We start from the raw sequence: 22439 nt of genomic DNA on the forward strand, positions 1-22439 counted from the left end.
CACCTAGAATCCCCAGCAATTATGGACACACCGTAAACAATCAGACAAAGCACTGTGAAACCTGGCCTAATCTTAACACTATTGACCGTGACTGCACAAACATCTGCTCACACAGAAACAGCAGCTGACCAGGACCACTCAGGAGTCAGCATCACATCAAAGACTGGTAACTTTTTTTTTAAACATGAAAGCTGCAACAATAGCACCAGAAACCAACATGTTCCCAGCAAACAGGAATGGAAGGAGGAAGAAAAAGAAAAGGCATCTACTGCTAGGCTTCAGATGTTGCTGGTCAGAGTGAATTACTGTGTTTAGCCAAGGTTATGACGCTGAGGTCATACTTCACAACGGTTGGACAAGCAAAGGAGTTACTTGAAAAAAAAAATCCGATTTTACAGGAAGACTGGTGGTAAAAATAAAGAAAAAACATTTACAGTGTCTCAGGTACTTCCTGAAATGGTATTCAAGTGAGTAATACTCCTTTGTCTTACTTTCTGAGTTGTAATCCCAATGTTCACACAGGCATGAACAAAGACACGCACCAGGGAATACATTAAGCTTTGGAATTTATAGTATGCTATCAACTCAAAATTTACAAACAACCAAGCAGATAGGTATGTGTACTTTTATACACTATACATGTACATACACACATTATGTAAAATGTTCTAACAGTAAAAATCGATCCCCAAATAAAAAAAATCCCTACCACTTTGGAGATAGATTCTCAAATGCAGAACCTAAAGGCACTGACTTGGAAATTTAGGCAGATTAAAAGGACAGCCAGTGCAGTTACAGCCCCTGCAGCAGGTACATCTGAGCCATGCATGCAGAGGCACCTGTGCTCCTACAGTTTATGGCCTTGCATATTAAAGTAACCTTGGGAGCTTTCAGCTTGCCTCTTATTTCAAGCTGCAAGATTTGGTGGTTCAGAGGCGACCACAAGTGCAGTTCAGTCACCCTAGCTAGAAGGGCAGCAGTCTCTGCAAAAGGGATCAACATGAGGCAGGGGGTAGTAAGAAAATAAAAATTCTTCAACCACCCAAATTAAATCTAATTTCTTTAAGTTGTGAATCAACACTAATACTATTCTAGTATTCGGAGGTATATGATGCAACTTCTCATGGCTTCAAAAAGCATTGCAGGAAAAAAGCTACTAATACTTTACTATTCCACTTAGAACAACATTGGCCTATTTAACTACAGATTTTTTGCAACTCTAACCACTACTGGGATCTATAATCCCTTAGCAGGTTTCCCACATAAATTTCACGTAGAGGTCAGACTAAGTACTTCTTTTTGCATTTGTAAATTTTCTTGGATCATAAATTAGCCATTTTGTTATTACAGGGATGTTGCACACATTGTAAATGTAAAGCATTTTGACTCAGAAAAAGCTGATGAATAGTCAAGTATCTTTTTTTACAATACTTAGTGAAATTACTTTTTATACTTCAATAACAAGCTAAAACTGTTCTTTTAAATAAATATGATCAATATGTCAGGCAAAACAAAGTAATTCTGTAAAACACAAAACACAAATCAAAACCAACAGGTCCTTTTCTTTACACTACAAATATTAAGAACACTAATTAAATAAAGCATCTGTAATTTTGATTTCAATGTTTCAGTTTAACCCTACATGGACAACACAAGCCCAAGGCTGCTCTGCACTACTTCAATTGCACTTTTTCCCCAAAAGGGGACTTGATGTACAAGTTGACTCTAGGACAATGAATCACTTTGACCACCCTACATAAAGTCCTGGTTTAACTGAAGTCAAATGAAAAATGTGGGCTAGGACGTGGGCACACAAAGTTCCTTTCCCTGATAACATCACCAGTGTCAATGCTGCTGCAGTGGTTCACACTGGCTTTGACCCATTATTCTGACTAACACAAATGGGAGGCCACATACAGATTCTGGATGCAGTAGCTACAGAGCATGTTTTGCACCTCAGAAACACACAGAAATACATATACTTGATATCTCTATACATATGTGTTGTGTGAAAATGGTTCTAGCTACAGGTTTATTATGAAGAATGTTAAGAAAAAAACCCAACCAAACAACCTAGCAACTGCACTTGATCCAGAATTAAAATAACTTGGAAAAAATAGCAACTTCTTCCAAGTCTGCACGTAAAGGCTAAGAAAAACCTTTGCGATAGCTTAGTCACTTCTTTGCAACTTGAAGCTTTTTTCCTTTTATTCCAGGCTTAAACAAAGTTCAGTGGGGCATCAAACTGCCTCAGTTTTAAATTACAGTCTGTACTTTAAAATAGAATGCATGCACCACATGTTCCTGAAGCTAGAGGGTGGGAGTGTTATTCACTGAAAATTGAAGGCTTGTTGAGTCAATAATCTTCTTTCACAGAGTAACAATTTTCAGCTAAAATTTCTTGACCCAAACAAAGGAAAACAAGATCATTCAGTTATTTTACAATGTTGCAGAAAAGAGAAAGGAAAAGTGGGAAAGAGGCACACCAGTTTTATCCTACTTGATGTAAAAACAGTGGAGAATTTAATTCACAAGTATTACATACTCGCATTTCTTTCTTGTTCACGGTTTACCACACTCCCAAACAGATATTTTCAGGCAGAGACATGAACAACTTCAGGACAGATTTGCTATCATGTACTACACACATCTATCAGCTGGCAACAGCCTTTGCCTCCCAAGAATTAAAAATAATCAATTTATAGGATTTTCTTCTCTTCATTCTCAAATCACAACCAATACTCTGTATTTTTAAAATAGTACTTAAATCTAAATCAAACTTTGTGTTTGCTTACCTGCAAAGAATTCAACAAAGATTACAAAAAAAAAACAAAACCCAGGCTCAATGCACTATGTTCTCCTTTAATACTGCTTTGTCCTTACAAGAAGGGCTATAGTGGTAATTAATATTTACATGATGGTAGTGCCCAAAACCCTGATCACGATTAGGGCTTACTGGGCTAAGCTGTGTATAAATGTCACCAGAGTCCCTTGTCCCAGTGGTTTAATCTCTGAGAAAAGAAGAGTTGCCTCCTGCTCTCAGTCACAGTTGCTCAAGTAATGCTGGGAAGTGTTTTCCTGGTCTATTAAGACTTCACCCATTAAAGGCATTTGTTCAGGGTGTGCTGTTGCTTGAAATGATTTTCCAAGCTACTTCATACTCTAGAAGTGGGACAGAGAATCTGGATTCCCAAACCCTCCCATGTATTTTCCTCATAGCCTACACCTACTGAGATCCATCTGAAATGATGTTGTTCCATGAGCCAAGAGTATCTAGTTTTGAATTTAGTTTGCTACTAATTCCCTACAGAGGTCCTCTGAAATCTAATTTAGTACCTGCCTTCTACAACAAAAAAGGTGTGTCAACCAGAGGAAAAACCGTCCAGCACTCTAAATATCTTTCAGAGGCTCATTAAAATGAGGTAGAATGGAACTGTGGAGCAGTTAATAAAATTAGGAAGGGATTGCTGATGTGCTGTTTTCCATGGTACCAAGCATAATGAAACAAGACAACTGACATCTTAAAAAAGTTTATCTGTCCAAGCAACAGTATGTATTATTTTGAGCTCTGAAGCTCATACAGCTGTAAGACGTGTAGAATCACAACCAACTTTGTCAGGTCACAGCACTGCAGAAGATTCAAGTGGCATTCTACCTCCACTGCTGGCTACTATTTTGTTTTGCATAGGAATTGCTCTGCCTCAATGAAGCTCAAGATTCCACAGAGCTTTTACCTGAAGGTTGCAACAAAAAAACTTCAGCAGAAGCTGGGAGCCTTGGGCCATTCGACCTCACAGCTCAAAGAAGCACACCTGACACAGGGCAAAAAAGGGCCTTATTAAAAAAAGTAACAGCAAAACCAGTAGCACTTATCTGAAATTACTTTAATACTCATGCCAATTTAAAAAAATAACAAATTAAATCATGTTTTCTGCTTCTCGTTCTATCAACAGAATCCAATGTGAACATTTATAAATGCACTTATTAAAGACAAAATAAAGGATTAGTCTTCATACACACACAGCCTACTGCTGACACAAGCTCCTTTACTGCAACAACAAATCTGCAGATACATCCTTTGGAAGCTTTTTCCTGTAAGTCTGCTCCAGCTTTCTCACAATAGAAAAAAAGTGTATTTTGCTATTATCCCTTAAGTCTTGATAAATATGTCCTGTAGTAGTTGTTCTCCAGACAGTTTTGTTCAGGCCTCTCCCCCTTTATTCGTCCCTCCACTCTAATAAGGAACAGTTTCTGTTTATGACTTCCTTTCCTTCACAGAGTACCTAACTCCCGTGTTTTCTCAAAGGCTTGAGATTTCCTTCTAATTGTGACCCCAACAAAAGTGCTTGGAGCACTATTCTGTGCAACTTTTCATTTGGGCTCTCAGTGACTCCACATGGTCAGAGACCCACAGGTCAAACCCTTCAGATATCAGAGCAGTTAGGAGAAGGAAAGCAAGCATTGTATAGAATCTGACAGGCCATTAGAAGTAGCTAATAAAGCCATATTTTGTTTGTAGCCATTTGTTACCAGCCCACATTACAAATTTGTCTGCTTTGAACTTTATGGGAACATTCATGCCAGGACTTTTATATACAATGTGTGAAGGAAACGGAACAACTATTGAGCTGTTTAGCTGTGCTTACTGTGACACAAACCTGCTGAAAAAACTCCCCCAAAGGGTGACACAAGCCAGCATTCAGTGCTGCAGAAAGTGGCCAGCTCCTCTTCGAATCCATCAAAGGGAAATTCTTTTTTTAAAGCCACATCAGAGAAAACCATTCACCATTTAGTATTACATCTCTTTTGTTGTTTTTCGACACTTGTATAAGCTTGCTATATAGCTGCTGTGATTTTGCACAATGCCCTTAAGAAATAAAAAGATAACGGGCAAATTGTATAAATACCAGAATACCGTGAAACAAGACATAACTAAATTTTATTAAAAGCCTAACACCACTGCTATAATTTCAAGCTTCACTGTACAGAGGCAACTTACTGACTACTACCCTGAAGAACCACATTACCCTAAAAGCAAGCTTTAGAAGCCATACTGAGTATACCAAAATGAAGCTAACTAGGAATACTGAACAAGGAATAGTGATCAAGGGTTTTCATAAGCAGTCTAAAACAGAATACAGAACTCTCCTGCTTCAGGGAAAAGCCACCATGTTCAAACCATTACCCCGAATAGACTTATATTAAAGCATTTAATGTATGGATCATCAAAAAAACCCTTGTTGCTACATACAAAGAACTGAAGTTGTTTTTAAATTTGAAAAACAAAACAAACAAAAACCCCACACCAACACCAAAATACAGAATTACAGTAGCCTCCATTCCCCTCCACATGAAAACAGCAGTGTTTTTTGAGTATATGAAGTGCTCTCAGGTTATGCATCAAAGCTTTTTCAGTAATTACGTGTCTCAGTAACAGCATTTGGGACCAACTTAGACTTTAAGATCAGTGGCCAAAATGGTTAACATTCACTGTTAATACAACCAGCTTACTCATACCTAGAATAATTATGAGCTACTAAATATACCAAACACTCAGGGACACAGATAATACCCAATACTCTGCTTAAATATCATGATGCTGGAGATAGGATGGAGCATGTATTAAAAGTAGGACAATTGTTTAAGAAAAAACACAGGCAAATTAGCAGAATATTAGTTGATAAATAACTTTACTTCTCTCTACCCTAATAAACACTGTTCATGAAAAACTGGGAGATAAAAAGTCCTTTTTAGTACCCCTGCTTTTTAAACTAGGTAGCTGTTGCCAAAGCAGTTCAATGTCCACAGGAGCTACTATTTTTAAGGTAACTGCCAGCATCCATTTTTGAGAACTGTTCAGACAAATCAGTCTGTTTAAAAACAGGTTCCTGAAAACCTGTCAAATTAATACTAGGTTCAAAGCCAATGAATATCTTTTCTCATAACAGTTTCCATAGCTCTTCCTGAGACTTCCACGTCAAAAAGTGATGTAAAGAATTTGTAGCACATATACTGTCCTAGATGCCAAAGATGTAACTTTAAAATGCTATGAAGATGTTTATTGCCCTTTTTTAGGGATTTACAATTGTGCCGTGTGCCAGAGGTAATATATACAACATACTACCAGATTTCACAAGTACGTGTGATATCTTGATACAATAAACTTTTCAGAGAGATCCCTCAGCCAACTGCAAATGGATACATACCCAGTGAGCTGCAGGAAATATCCTGCATGTTTCTGATACATTATTCCAAGCCAGAGGTCACATAGTTTATAAAGTTTTCATCATTTAAGCTGAACGTATTCCAGTTGGTTTAAATTGATGCTGGTTTATACCAACAAACAAGAAAATCCCCAAACCACAAGGAGCACACAGAGACAAGGCTAAGTACTTTGTCCATTATAAGACCTTCAAAAATGCAAGCAGCTGCAGTGTCTTCACAATGTATTTTCATTTGTGCTGTTTCCCCCACAGCAGAATGCACAGAGCTCAGAAAAGCTGATAAATATTAGTCCAAAATAATCTAACCAAAAATCAACCTAGCCTAAGTATTGCCGTCATTCCTGCTTCTACACTTGTGTAGAAATAGATAGTAACAGAATTAACATGTCAAACTCATTACTGATGATTAGGGTTTGGAACAGACAACTCTTGGTAACAGTATTCTAAATCAGAATCTACTGAAAACATTTGAAAAAGGACACAGAAAAAAGCCTCCTCCTCACCAGACTGGTTTGTGCAAGTATGGAATTCCTAAAGTTAAAAAATCAATCAATTTCCTCTATGGAAATACACATGTACAGAAGCACAGAACATGCATGCAAATAAACAGCATTGTTCTGAACCAGAACAGGCCCAAGTACACTCATGTACAAGGTGTTACCATATTTTTAAGAAGAATTTTTCATCAACCTTATTTAATATTTCTTCTTTCACTACTTCTCATCTGCTCATCCCAGATGCAATAAACTGGTATGTAAAGTGCTTTCAATTTTAAAATACTGAAACAAACATTATTTTCTTACTGGTAAGCTTGATGGTCTTTCTTGCTGGATTAGATTCAAGTCTTCATGGTTAGGCTTTCCTGGGGCCATAGGGGGTTGAGATCTGGTTCCATAGCCTTCCTGAGACATGTCCTGCAACAAGAGTTGTAAAAGAATTATTAACCTGGCTCAGTAATTACAGTAATTAAATCTGCATCACAGAAGGGTAAAAATACAACAGCGGAGGGCTGATGGTTTTTTTGATCTGAAGTTTTTGCTAGTTAAACCTTTCTGATACAAGTATCAAGCCCACACAGGTACCATTATGACATGTGCTGTTTGTAAAGAAAACCAGGGAGATGCATGCCCACAACCAGCAGGGAATCATACCACTGGGACATGGGAAAATACACAAAACCAAACCTCTTAAATAAACAACCCCATTTTACTGTAAAAGAGCAAGTAGCAAGCACAAACATTCATCCTACTCTAAGACGTATTCTCAAGCGTTTTGATAAAGTACTGAGCCAGGTGGAAGACTGGACTTGAAAACAGGATTGCAATCACGCTGTGTAATCAGATTCCTGTAACACCCCTGGATTTACCATCAGTACTACTGGCGCAAATTTCAAACCCTGGCCATCAGGTCATAGCACAACTGCTGCATGTGCTGGAGGCGCATTCTGTCTGAGGGGTTAGAGGGCACATGTATTTGATCAAGAGTAGCTCCAAAGCTTGTATCAGTAACTTGGGGATTTTCCTCACTAGACATGCCCAAGCAGTCATAGTTGATGGCCCAAAACAACACCCACCATGCATGGGTGGGGAGAGCTCCTGTCCTGCAGCCCAACACCCACTCTCCAGCACAAGGTCATTTTCCACACAGAGATACTTGCCTCTTGCAAAGCCTTACATTCAGGCTTCATTTTAGCTTCTATACCAGCTTCTACACCAGCTTCTTTAGGGAAAACAACAGAAAGCTTAATACTGACTTCAGCACGTATAACTGGCAAGGAAAGTTGAAGAACCAGTTTCTGCTAGAAAAGATATCTCACCTTTTTCTTTGTTTTTAAATGATTTAACTCTCCTCTCCCCTTCCCTAGTTTACTACCAGTACAGTTTGCTTTCAGCCACCCTTAGGCCTTCGATTTTGTGGCATACCTGAAGTAGGCAGGAGCTGCAAGGCACAGAAGGACAGGGCAAGCTGCCCTCTGCCCCACCCCACCATCACCTTGCTGCTGCCTGTGCAGGACTGCTCGGGCAGCCCAGTGCCCACAGCCACAGCTGCAGCTCATGCACAGACTCCAGAAGGCAGCTGGCTGGCAGAGCAGAAAAGCTTTCTGCCTCTGGTTTTAGCCCAGCTTCTGACAGTGAAAAATTTGTTAACAACTGTACCATTTCCATTCAGCCCCTTCCACCCATTTGGACTCTCACAGATTATTTTAAAGGATGCAGAAAATTCAATGGGGCTAATTAAACAAACCCCAGCAAACCTGATACGATATAAACCCAGCAATAAATGACCCTATGCCTAAGCCTGTGCCAAGTAAAATCAAGAAACACTTAAAAGGCCAGCACTTCAATGTGGTTACCAGCAGAGGGTAACAATTAGGCTTAAGGGTGACAAAGGCTGATGGCTGAATGATTATTATCCCCTGTGACCCCCCGCACTCCCTCCCGCCCAGATTTCCACTTGTCACACAGCTCTCCTGCTGCGCACACCAGCAGGTTCCTGTGGATTAACAGTGAGGTTTAAAATCAACAAATGGCACAAGGCCTCCATTCAGCAGCCTTCACCCCAGTACAAAGGAGTAGAAAGGTGCAGGACAGCTTCACAATAGGCAAACAAATGAGCAAACCTCTGCTTTCCTTTTTATTTAAAAACGCGCACGCACACACACACACACACCACGCTCACGCACGCCGGGGCTGTCACTACACAGGCATTCACAATAAACCCGGCAACCCCAGATTTTAACTTCCAGTTCAGCCTTCAACGCTGTTCTTCCTAATTCTTAAAAAATTACACCAAATAAAAACCACTTGTCGAAACAACAACAAAACCCACACAGTTATGCCAAGAGTGGTGAAAAAAGGATAAATGGAATACTCCATTTAGGAGACGTCATTGTAGAAACTCAATTGTTCCTTTTTCCAAACAGACACTACGGGATTTTGCTGGGAAGCAAAACATGTTTTATATTTTGAAAAATCAAGAGCCATTACTTCCTTACAAAGTTCCAAGCATGGGTTTTCCCACGTTTGCAAGATTTTAACCTTGCTTCTTACTGAAATTTCCAGGGAGACCAGAGCAGGAGAGAGAAGAGACAGCATGCTTTCTCATAAAAAATATTGCTGGTTGAATGGAATTTACTTTTACCTGGGTATTTGAAGACTATGTATGAAATATCTTTCCACACACCGAAGAGCACATTAAAAACCCCAGACACAACACTCTTTGTCATTTTAGATGCACCCTTCTCATACAGCTTTCCTTTCTGTCTGTGGAAAAATCAAATCCATTTGCTCGGTTGTAGGTGAGGTTTGGAAACACACAGACATCTGCGTTTGTTAATGATGCAGGCACCTGTGCACTCCAAATCGAACTGAGATTACAAAGTCTTGCTTACGTTTTCTGTAAAGCTACGTAGATACTTGGATCACTAGTAACTTGGAAAGTGGCTCTTGAGAGGCAAAGGACCAGTTTTCTCTCAGTAAGCTGCAGGCATGGGAATCTCCCAGATGAAATATGCATGGGACTGTGTGTATAATTTTTTCTGTTTATACACATGTATTGTCCAATAAAAACAGTCCATTTATATCCTAAACATAATGATTAAATAATAGCATATTTCACTAAGAGGTTGGCTTCATAACCAAAGTGGAGTTTAGTATCATTTTCACTGAAAAACAGAAGAGAGAAAATCCCTACTGCCTTTCTTCAGTTCTGCATTTGGAAATTTTGTTAACATACAGCATATTACAGAATAGCTACAACAGATTTTGAGAGATAAATAAGAAATAAGGACAGAAGTATTAGAGTAAATTGTCTGTCACAGAGGAAATGCATGGAATTGGCAATTCTCGCAGCTTTGAAAGGTCATTTTTCTTCCTAGCATCTAGGAATGGATTTATCAGGGACTGAACAGAGGGAACATAATGGTAAGAGGAACACGTTACCACGTGCTGTGCTACAGTCACGGCTGAGGAATTCCCCATTGATACTAGGGCTCAGTCTTCTCCTGGGATTCCTGACTTTTTGTTTGACTCCCAGTATTTCATCCATCATTGACATCAGCTTTCAAAATAAAGCTTATGATTTTTTATGAATCACAGAAAATCCTTCCTCCCATAGATGAGCATGTGTGTAAGACAGAAACCCAGGCTTTTATAAACAGAAGGCTACAAGTTTCCACTCAGAACTTCCCAGCTTGGCACAAACCCAATCATATCATAGCTGTTACAGCACAAACTGTCAACAAAGTTGTAAAATAACTAAAGTCAGGGTTTCCCCCATCAGATTTTAGAAAAGCACAAGGACAAATAATCAGCAGTCATAAACATATACTCAAAATAGCTGAGGTTTAGACTTTTTTAGACTTTTAAAAACACACCAACGATTAAAATAGGTAGACAAGGAAAAAAAGGACTAGACAGAGCCTAAAGCCTATATATTGGGTAAGTTCAGAAATTGATCCATAAACAATTATTGTATTTGGGAAGCAATAATAATAACAACAACGAGTTGCTTATCATCCAGAGAGCCTGGACTAGTTATTCACCTCCTATTTATGAACACTTTCAGCTTTTTCTGCAAATTGCAGGATAGGGAGCTCAAGATTTGTGTAGTCTAAGGAGAAAGGGAGGAAATGGGATATTTTCATCTTTCTTGTTCTCTGTTACTGTATTTATCTTATAGACTTTCAAAGTCTCTAATTCTGGTGTAGGATTTCACTACCACAAAGGTTGCTGAGTGAGCCTACATACTGGCCTGCAGTGAAGCCAAAGGCTTCTTGTCCTGCCTCCCACAACTCTTGGATCTGGACACACATCCTTCAGTTTGCATCAGTGGTCTTTATTAGACCACTTTGTTAGTTGGTGCAACTTAAAACTTGCCAGGTAAGTAACCCCTTCCCCCTCAGCTTTACTGTGGCTTACTGAGTAGAGCTGCCCTTGGGAAGGGCTGGGTGAGCAAGAGAGGAAGGAAACTTCCCTTCTCTGGCAGCAGCCAGCCGTGAGCCTGGCTCCACACTTGCAGGAGTCAATTACACTGCAGTCACTTCGAGCAGGCCACTGCCAGACAGCTTTTTCCCTTTTTCATGTGCAATGGTAATTAGTGTCACGCTTTCATTCTCTAGCTGGACCTAGCCTAAGACAAGCAATCCTGTCCACATGGATGTGTTCTCTGCAAATCTGAATTAATATAGCGCTGAAAATGATTGAAAACATGTAAATGAAATGCACGTTTGTTTTAAGTTTGGCCGAAGATGATTAGATCTAATTATTAAATAGTTTGAATTATTTTTAATGGAAAATGAAACCATAGTGAAAATACTAATGTTTGAAGGAAAACCACATTTAAAGGAGGGCTGGGTGAGAAATGTCATTCAGACTTCATTCACTTCTATTGCAGTGAGTTTCAGAGGGATAACATGACCACCCAGGAAGATAAGTACCATGATGGTTAAACAGAAAGATAATTTATTGAAAATAATATGCTAGAATTCAATCTGAAAAAAAACTCATTAAAAACTATTTTAGCCCATGTTCTTGATTCAGTGGGTTAATCTTAAGAGGACTTCAAGTGTGAGAGCAGCAAACTCTAAAGCAATGTGACAACAGCAAAACTGAAAACAAATGTTTATTCTTTTTTTTTTTGCCTCAGACCAACTTGAGAATGGAAATCAGAATCCAGTAGAGCAGCCAAGAGAAGTGGACAGTCCTACAACACAAGAGTATTTTACTCATCTCTGAAGGAATACTACTGAACAGAAAGAAGCCAAGTGGCATGCTAGGGGCTATGCTAAAAGGACACGCTGTGTTACCACTCAACCTGGCATCTTTTCAATATGTGTAGATAAATATGTATCAACACAGCTCCCTCTTTCTACTTTCTGCACTAACTGACTACAATAAAGAAGAAATTACTTACGAGATTGGTGATATATCCCTAAACAGCCAACTTCTAGCCCAACCCTAATACTTAACATGTTACCTCCCAAGTTGTATATTCTCCGGTAACACAAAACTGACAACAAAGGCCAGCCAACCTGTTAGAGGAATACTGAAGGTAAGGTTGTGCTCAGAAAAAATGTTATGCCCAAGGGCACAGGCAACACTGAGTCTCATGCAAGCAGCCCTGTGGGGAACAATTCACTTAAGGACAAAAAGAGCAGAAACGTTTGCTTGAATCCTGGCCAGGTGGTCTGCAGAACCATGTGCAGGACTCTTGCAGAAGTTCTTGCGTCAAGAAGAAATACGTACATATATATATATATATATATATATATATATATATATATACATGTATTTCTTCTGTTGAAGAATATATATACACATATATATGTATATATAATCTTGAATTTTATGAATCAGAAATGAGGAAGGAAAAAATTAAATAGAAGCCTGTAAAGCTTTGAAGAAAACTGGTATATTGCAGCTGGAAAGCACTGTGCACAAACCAGCAAGCAAGTCTCTTGCTGTACAGGAGGAACAGGTGATGGCAGGAAAAAAAATTGTTTTCTCAGTCCCAGCACCTCTTACACCAACAAAGAAGAAGAGCGTGCTAACCACCGGAGGTGGATTACCAATGCAGTCTGGTAATCCTCTTAAACATGCGAGTCTGTGTATACGTGATGAACTGAATAAACCCTGTTCACAACCAGAATACGTAAATCATTTCAAGCCAACCCTCCACCACCACGGAAACCTGAATGGAGACAAGGAAAGCAGCGGTCCTGAGGCTGGCATCTCCCTCAACATGCTGACTGCTACTTCAGTGGGACCGGCCAGCAGCAACTGCTGCTCTTTCAGGTCGTTATCATCTGCCCACAGTCAAGCCAGGGGAGGGACATGCCCTCAGAAACAAAGATGAGACTCTGCCTCGCCAAGTTAACTTTGGTCTTCAGCATCTTTACAGGGACTAAAAGGAATCAACAACTTCGGAAAATTGCCAAAGCAAAATAGCTCCTTCTTTTTCAAAGAGGAGAAATTAATCCAGAAATCATAACTAATCTATAGGAGAAAATTCCTACTATGTACATGGAGACATTTGGAAAACCTGCCAATGTGCATGCCCCAGGTGCAGACCAGTCACTGTGAGACACCTCATCATCTTCAATGTTATTAACACTGTACCTTCCAAGATATCTGCAGTTTCTTTCTAAAACTTACTAATTCCTAGACATCTTTTGTTAAGCTGATTTAAAAAAAAAATTACAATGGCAACATAATTTTCTCCCCTCATGACCCCAGTTATCATGAAATGATATCTACGTTAAGTCATAAGACATTGCAGATGGAAGAAAAAAATACACTATGCAGCAGTTGATGCAAAAGATACTTAACTTAGGTAAGCAAATATATTATTGAGGGTCAGTTCATCAGAATTCTCCAGAAGTTATTAGCAAGTTAGACTACCTAACTATCAAAGGCTTTTTGCTGCAGAATACACTGAAAACATTTTAAGCACAGACAGGGTCAAAAAAAAACTCCCCACGTCTTACAGGAAGAATTTTTGTTTGACAACACAGCTTCTAGTCACATATTAGGTAACCTGAGCCTACTAACAAGACAGAAGGGTCTCTCTTCCTAAACACTTTAGTCCATTTTCATATGTGTCTTGCTATATGGCCTCCAGGAGCCACATTAAGCAAGTGATGCAGGAAGAGCTCCAAGATGAAATCATTCTCAGAAACCCTTATCTTGCTTTTCTCTTTCGCCACTATTGCATTCCATGGATCACAGAGCATATCAATAGTGGATTTAATCAGAAACAAGACATTTCTTCTTGTTTTCCTTTCTCATAACGTGCCACAAGAAAAATAGGCCAGTTTGATGTTTGTATTAAAACGTGACTGTTGCACACTGCACAACCTGATAAACAGCTGTTAGCTCTTCATTTACAGGTAAAAAAGGTAGGATTCTGTTCTACAGATCCAGTTCCAGTGTAAATAAAGAGATGAAAGTCCAAAGAAGCAATCTGAGAAATACAACTTGGAAATGAGGGGTAAAATGATAATTTTATTTCCATGCATTTTCCCATGTTTACAGAGCGTTTTTGACTTTTCCTAAAAAACCCACAAGACTTGACAGTCCAACCACGCTTTCATTTTCTACACCCCCTCCTTCCTCTCCCTGCCATTTTTTCACTGACAAAGCTATATTTAAAACAAAACAGAATAAAAAAGCTTTTTAAAAAAGAGGCCTGGCTGGTTTTGCACGCCCTATTCTTTATAGTCACTTGGGACAGACTACTATGTTCATGTGATGACTTACAGATTTTGTGCCATCCAGCATCCTGCCCTGCCACACTAGTCCTTCCTAAAACTCCAGGAGGAATGCATTGCTTCAGCAGACCCGAGATGTGAAGCTGGGCTGAGAAACAGCTCTGCACCCCAAAGAAACAGCTAAACCTGGCAAAAGGTGGGCGAGAGGCAGGATTTAAAACCTGCCATTTTTTTCAACTCTGGCTGCTGCAGAAGCAGAGAGCTGGGGGGCTCTGTGGCCCAGAGGGCAGCAGCCTGCCCCAGACTGCCTGCTGCCACTGAGGAAGCTCTCCCAAGCATACGGCTCGCTGGCAGAAATGAGGTCAGAGCACTGCCCGCAGCTTAGAGCAGAGCTGAAAGCCTGAAGCCAGCTTACAGAATAAAGAGAAAAGCTGCACCGAGAGCAGCTGCTACCTCTAGGCTAATGGGGCTAGGTACCCAAGGATGAGACTTCCTCACCCAAGACTGGGAAACATTACTTCAGCGTTTTCTTAGGGGCACGTCTGTGTCTGTGCTTTGAGGTAAAAGCCAGGACTTCATCTAAAGGCTCATGAAAACCTGCAATCGGTGAGGAAGGGGTGCAAAACATCACTGAGGTTACATTTTTAAAAAAATCAAAATGGTTTGCTTCCTAGCCCCTGTCCCTTATATATAAAGCTATATTGTATAACAGACAATTTATATCACCTGCTAACTTACTCTCTAATACTCCACCACAGAAAGCCCTTACATAAAAACTCAAAGGAGATTTACCCACTATTTTATCAACAGTACAATCACAGGAAAAGGAACTGAAGCTCAGATGCAAAGAAGTCTGTAATAAACTTGGTAAAGAAGGTATTCTCAACTTGTCTCTACCATTTTGGTTAACTTTGTTTTTCAATATGTGAAAGTTACTGTGTTACATTTGGGACTGGCTGCTGGAAGTAGAAAATTAGCTGCATTACCATCCTCCCTTTCTCTTCAGTCTGTGAAGACACATGGTATTTGTGCAAAAATCTTTAAATCCAGCCCACCACAACGAACAATACCTTAGTCCAAGGACTGGGAAAAGAACAGTAATTTCCAAAAGGAAGCGCCCACCAGTAGAAGGAATTCAATGGACTGCACAATACAACAGTTTAAAACAACAGCAGTAAACTGTTTCTTTATTCTTTTGAGATAGAAACGTCTTCACCACCATCACCACAACCACAGTTTATCAAAAGAAAATATTCCCAGCTGGGCTGGTGCTGGGAGTGGCAGGAGTAGGGATTAAGAGGGTGGTGGACAAATGAAAAAAGTGGTGAAAACTTAAAACTCTGAGACCAGACCACTGACTACTCTTTAATATACCAATGAAAAAACAGTGACGTTCATTAAAATTTGGTAAAGGATTACTAGGTAATAAAGCAACAATAATCATCTCTTTTTTTTTTTTGTGAGGGTGAAGGAGAACAACCTTCATGAATTCTGCAGGCAGAGACACAAATCCCAGACTGGTTATAGCTGGTTATTTAACTTTCTACCTAAAAACATGCACGTGGAAGATAGTTTCTTGGCAGCCAGGGATAAACATGAGGAAGACACAAAGAGAGAGGCTGTGTTCTTCCAGAGCTTGATTTATTGAGGGACAGCTCACCAAGACCAACAGTTGCTCTCCTGTCTTCCACAACATAAACACCAAGTAGTTTTGTCAACACATAAAGGTAAACTTGTTTTTTTAAGTGGTATCTTATTTATTTTGACTTGCTATTTCATTCTTTGTTGTACGTATCTGATTGCAACAACTAAAACACCCTGTAACAATTTAGCTGCATGCTCCAAAATCTATTCAAAATCCTATTACAGTAGGAAAAGGTGTCTGCAAAATGGAAATATTGAAAAGGATAATGAATGCATATGAAATATATACTGGTCAATATTCTGATAATACATTGTCTCAACAACAAAATGCAAAATACAGAAAATAAAACTAAATATATGTATACTGAACGGCTTCAATTATTAAAGAAAATGCATGCAGCCAAAAGAAATGCAGTGTTAGATTTTATGCTAGGAATATGAACAAACTTATTTTCCCTACCTCTGAGGAATATAACGTGTGTTAATTTAAAGGCCGTAAGAGAATACTGCTGTAGTGCAACTGGCCATGAGGTGTAATTTACAAGACCACTGAAATTTGGAATATATACTGCTCATACAGAACTAAGAAACCAAACCAACCAACCAACCAAAACAAACAGTAAAAAAAACCCCAACTACTTAAATTTATTAGTAGTTTTTAGACTTTACAACATGATCACTTAATTCAGAATGCTATTCTATTTGCATTTTATAATTTTTCTTAGAATAGCATTTGTACCTTTATATTCTAAAATATTTGCCTAGGTACCTTTTGTCAATGAATAGCCATCAGATTAGTGGACCATAAAATAAATTATGATTACGTGATCAGGTATCTTTTGATAAACTCACTATTCTGTTTAACTTGTTGCTAAATTTCAAAGGTATGGATAAAAATATTTCTGGGATATTAATCTAGCTCTCAGAATAACATTAAAACCATCTTTGAATAGTAAGGAGAGTGGTAAGGGGAGTAACAATAGTTATGATCACTAATCTCCTACAAAATAGTTTTTATCAGCCTGCATTCCAGTAATTTTACTATCAAGTTAATTAATTGACTCCTATGCTAATATCTAAATGCCAAGCAATTAATGGCACTGAACTATAAATGGCTTTTCTTTGCTCTTGTAGAGTTATTTTATAAAGCAAATGCAATTCTGTCACTTCACTGATTTAAAGCAGGCTTTGTGAGGTTAATATTCCAAAGCAATTGCAAAATAAAGAACTGCTTTAATTAACCTTCTGTGATTTAAATACTGGGACAAATCAGAACTCAGAAACTTTAAGTAATATCACCATCATAACAACAACAATACTTTGTGGATCAAAGCCAAATCACTGATTTGAGAACTTTAAGAAATACATTTGGACACGTGTATCTTGCCGTGTTTCTGAACTCATTAAAAAACCTTTCTCTAAGCATAGCATATTAAATCCATGATAGATTTTACATAGTTTTTGTAGTTGAGCTGAAAAAATGTTTCCTTTTAGAATTATTTACTTAGAAATACTGAAGTTTTTAGTTGGAACAAATGATTCAGCACCCCCACTAATTGCACTAGAATACTTTGTGAAGATTTTTGTTATGGACATAGGACACTGCTCATTAAATCTACAAACTGATTGCATGTAAGTAACTGACCACTTAAAATTAAAGCAGCAAAACAGGACTTCCCTCTTCCTAGGAGATAAAGTTTTCTCTCTTTCTAATTTAGCTGAAAGGAGGCTTTTATTCTCAGAGTTTCTTCATGATATTGTATGCTAACTTCATTTTAGTACCTGAAAAAAATCAAGACTCAGGCCTTTCAGCACTGCATACCTTTCAAGCACAAAAGCTGCAATGTCTGCCAGGATTAGAATGATACAAAAACACAGAAATAAAAATTTAAAAACCAGCAGGATACAGGTGGTCATGAACATTCCTGCCAAACAGGTTTGCAATGTGCGCTGACCTATCTCCTCTGACTATCCAGCCAAGTATCATAAAGCATAATAAGCCATAAGCAGCAGATGCCTGAAGAGGTGCACTTGCTGGTTTCTCAGGAAAAGAAAGCTGACCTTCAGAATTCTCCTTCAAATGGAAAAGCCTGCTTTCAGCAGAAAACCATTAGGAGATGAAGACAGCAAAAGAACATATATGCTGAGAAAATGTTTAACTACAATGAGGGAACTTGAAACTGAAGGTGCTGTTAAGTTGTTGAGACAACTCAAGAGGCAAACAAATTCTTTCACTGACAGTCCTTTGGAAGATTATAAAACAGAAGTATAAACAAGCTTGCTATATTTTATACATGAACAGTAGTACCACTTTGCAAGATAAAGTACTTTTCCTTTCCCAGTAGTATCACTTAACAAATCTGAGTTACTACAAAGACAGCTATGTGTAAGGGGTAGTTATAGATGCTAACTTTAACAGCTTCAGGCCTAACAGACTGGAGTTAGATTTTTATTTGCATAAATTGATCACAATGTCTGTAAATACTTTCTTTAAAATATCAGGGCCAAGAAAGTCTTCTCTAAATCTGAATGCAGATTTTTGGGTTTGGTCAACAAGCCTTCAGCAAAAACAAGCCTGTGCTGCTGTGGCTGCTGCTCTGTGCTATGCCCTCAATTTTGTGTTTGTGCTCAGGTGTGAGTTTACAGACAATTATACTTTCTTCTTCTGCCTGACTCTATTCCTTCTAGCTACTTGGCTCTGGAAGATTATTCTCCAAGTCTGACAAGGTAGCACCTATTATAATCTTATAAATACAGAGAGAAATCACTGTGGGAAAAAAAAGAGAGAGGTTTGACACATTTCCTGAAATGATATAAGCAATGGTGAGCAAACAGAGCAGTCCCCAAATGGACAATAATCAGCCATTCCCACTACTGGGGGAAGATACAGCACAGGAGTCAGTTTCACTGAACTCCTGAGCTAAGTAACCTCCACCAGATAAATAGCCTAATGCTTAACACTTATTTGCTATCATAGCAGCATCATGATTATGAAATAAGACTTTATAAAAGCAGAGATCTAACTGGCAAAGATTTCAATCAGTTAAGCACTCATTGAACCTACAAGGGTTCAAACCTCTCTTCTCCTTCCTGAGAATACCATGTGCTTAAAAAAGGCTCAAAAAGGATAAATCAGTTTTATGCACAAGTTCAATACAGTTCCAAAGTATTTCAACAGTTCTTAAATCATTTCAGTGTTCAGCAGGTGCTGGTCACTGGTGGCTTGCCTAGAAGCTACGATTTAAGTCGTGCTGTGTGAGTTTGGAAGCCATTTGCTGAAAGCCTCCTCCCCTTCCCTGCTCTCCCTAAGGCCAGTCAAGCTTTACTACAGGTGCAAGAAGCCAATACTGAACTCTGCCGTTTGGTACCTATCTGACCCCTCTGAAGCACATTGGCAATGGAAGGTTCAGTGCACCAAAACTCGTGCCTTCATACAAAGTAATACTATTGGTGTTACAATATTTATATATATCTGTATGAGTTCCTAGTGTCATGAGCCTGGGATTAAAAGTTTTACAGGAATTACTTCTCCCTTGTACCTCTTCACTCAATATAATTGCTCCTAAGCTAAAAACAAGACCAGCATTTCAGAATGGAGTGAGTGTACACTGAGCACCAGGCATCTCTGTTGCTGAGACGACTAAAGCCATGACGGATTTATGGTACACAACAAGCAGTGGTGTCAGCCACTGCTGCCGACAGCAGGCAACTATCTCTTCTGAACATTAAATTTGATTATGAGTTCCCATATAACTGTAATAGCCAACTTTCACAAAGAATACTTTCCTATATGCCTGGCAGCAAATGTCAGATTAACATATAAGCTTGTTCTTTCACAGATTTCCTGTGGTTCATAACCCAACAAATATTAAGTGCAACCACTCATCTAGTGATAGAATGACTACATGAATGACACAAAATTTTAAAAAGGACAGAAGGACAAATGATTTTTATTACAGATTTAAGACATACACAGCTGTATGGTAGTCCTTAAGACAAATTTAAATTAAAGTCTGAAGGATTTGAGACTAAACTACAGTTCAGTCAACTGCTACTTCTATGCCAATTTCTAGCACGTTAAGAGTGAAGATTTTATAATAAAGAGTAATTGCATTGAGGTATACAAATTTGGACTCACTAAGGACTGTCTGTATTCCTTACTAGTGAATTTGGTATTTGCACGTAGGACTGTTATTTCCTATTATTACAATACTATTTTTGTACAGTGTTACACCCCAAAACAGCTTGACAATGTTAATTAATTAACACATTGCTTATTATACTGTTTAAAGAACTTTAGCAGCTCACATTGAATTTAAAAACAATAGTTCATCTTCACTGTACCAAAATCACTTTAATAATTTGGTGCATTTTGCCACAATACAATTTGTTCTGTTTTCATGACAGTCATACAGATTGGACATGAAAACAGATTAATTAGTTTCACATTTTGTTCACATTTTCAAGGACTGTTTCGAATCAGGAAATGTTTTATCTGTCCTACCTTGCACTGACTCAACACTAGAAACAGATGTCTGTGAAAGATCGTTCTCATCATCATATCAGGCTTAAAACTGAGACTAATTCCAACCATTGATCCCAGTTCAGGGAAACAGAGAATTTGCAGCCCCTTATGGATGCATCAGTGGTCTCCAACCCTCTGCCTGGAGACGCTGACAAAGATGTCACCAGAGATGCTTCCCACCTTCTCAGGTATGCTGCATTCCTGCTTCAGATGCCTTTCTATCTGGAACTATTAAAAAAATTCAAAAATTCCTACTGGCCCAAACTGCATTTGTCCCCTGGCCCAGTCTCAGAAGAAAACTCCACTGGTTAGTCTGCTCTTTATTTGTCCTATACAGTTTGTGTTGGAAAAAAAATCTCACCAAGATCAGCAGATACGGTATATTATCTGGGGGGCAAACAAGATTTTGGCCAGCTTTTGGACATTTAAATAAAACGTGTGAGACAGTGAGAAATTACTCTTTGTTTGCTTGTTTATAAAACATTTTGTCCTTTTAAGTAAAAGAAGACTGAAGAGTGAGTCTGAACTACTTAAAAAACCCCACAGTAACCACAACAAATGATGCACGAACACACACAAACTCTTTGTGCACGCAGTTAACCAGAATGACCAATGCCCCAGAAAAGGGCACATGCGTGCCCCACCTCAAGGAACTGTCACACTTTTTTCCCATTTAATCTTGTGCCTGTACATGAGAAAAGGGATCAGCATTCTATTCTGGAAACTTGCAAGCAGAGGGCTTCCAGGAAGGTGTAAAACAAAAGATGACTTCATTCAGGGTAACAGCAGTAGGTGTAGAATAAAATCACTATTTTTGTTTAACTAAAAGTGAGACCATAACTATTTTGCAGATCCATTTCATCTGTCAAAAACTGATATGGTCCCAATTCATAAAATAACACAATAAAGCTTAAAGGCACGATTCTATCTTGATACATATGAACACATGCTACATAAAGCAAGGAAATATATAAACATGGCTGTTTACAAGCCAGTTGGAAAGCATAATAACCAAAAATATACATCACACTATCTTAACAAAATAATGTTTAATGATGACAGTTTAAGTTTGCAATTACATGACATTCTTGAGCAAAATATCACTTCTACTTATGGCAAAAGATTTAAAACTGCAAAAACAAGTGAAGCATTTATTCATTTATATGCCATTTCAAGATGAAAAACCCTGCCAAGGGCAACACTATAGCAGTGTAGCACATCTTTCTTTCTTTTTTTTTCTTTTAAAGAGCAGTAAAGGTAAAAAGAAGAAAAAAAACCCCAAAGCTAAGGCAGTATCTACATCTACTGGCAATATCTAATGATCAATGAATCCGCTACTGCAATAAATTTGCTTAAAACAAAGCTCTTCCTTTAATGGTTTTTACACAGCAGGCTCTTGATATGAAGATGGGATGACTGATGCTGGCTTACAATATGGTTCTATAGTAAACTGTGCCAGTATTACTATCAAATCACCTCTTATGAAACTCCCTTTCTGCCTACCATGCAATCAATTTACCAAAGATCTAAACAACTTAACAGTTCAAACATTCAAATAAATCCCATTCTCCTCCTTCCCATCTACACTTATTAGAAGAATGAAAGTCACAAGTCACTGGAACAGTCCCAGAAATTGTTTTATCTGTTTACTTTTATTAGACAAGATTGCATATTGAATTCAAGTGAGTCAAGGAAAACCAGCAATGGCTTCACACTTCCACAATATGTGAGAAATGAAGATGAGCACCAATTCTAAGGCACAGCACAGAGTTAAACCTGACCTCAGGCACTCACTCCCCATGTGTCTAAAAGAGCAAAAATAAAACATCATCTGAAA

At 38.5% G+C, this 22439-nt stretch overlaps 1 protein-coding gene across 4 annotated transcripts in view; it reads right to left on the bottom strand.

Annotated features, from left to right (window-relative positions):
• Positions 1 to 22439, bottom strand: part of ARID1B (AT-rich interaction domain 1B) — a 325115-nt gene that overhangs the window by 217463 nt on the left and 85213 nt on the right. For all 4 annotated transcript variants that reach the window (XM_083856435.1, XM_083856437.1, XM_083856436.1 and 1 more), the window contains exon 4: positions 7028 to 7138. In XM_083856435.1, the coding sequence (XP_083712561.1) occupies positions 7028 to 7138 (111 nt within the window). The remainder of the gene's footprint in view (positions 1 to 7027; positions 7139 to 22439) is intronic.

This window comes from Zosterops lateralis (genome assembly GCF_965231275.1).
Source record: "Zosterops lateralis genome assembly, chromosome: 3".
NCBI classification, from domain to species: Eukaryota; Metazoa; Chordata; class Aves; order Passeriformes; family Zosteropidae; genus Zosterops; species Zosterops lateralis.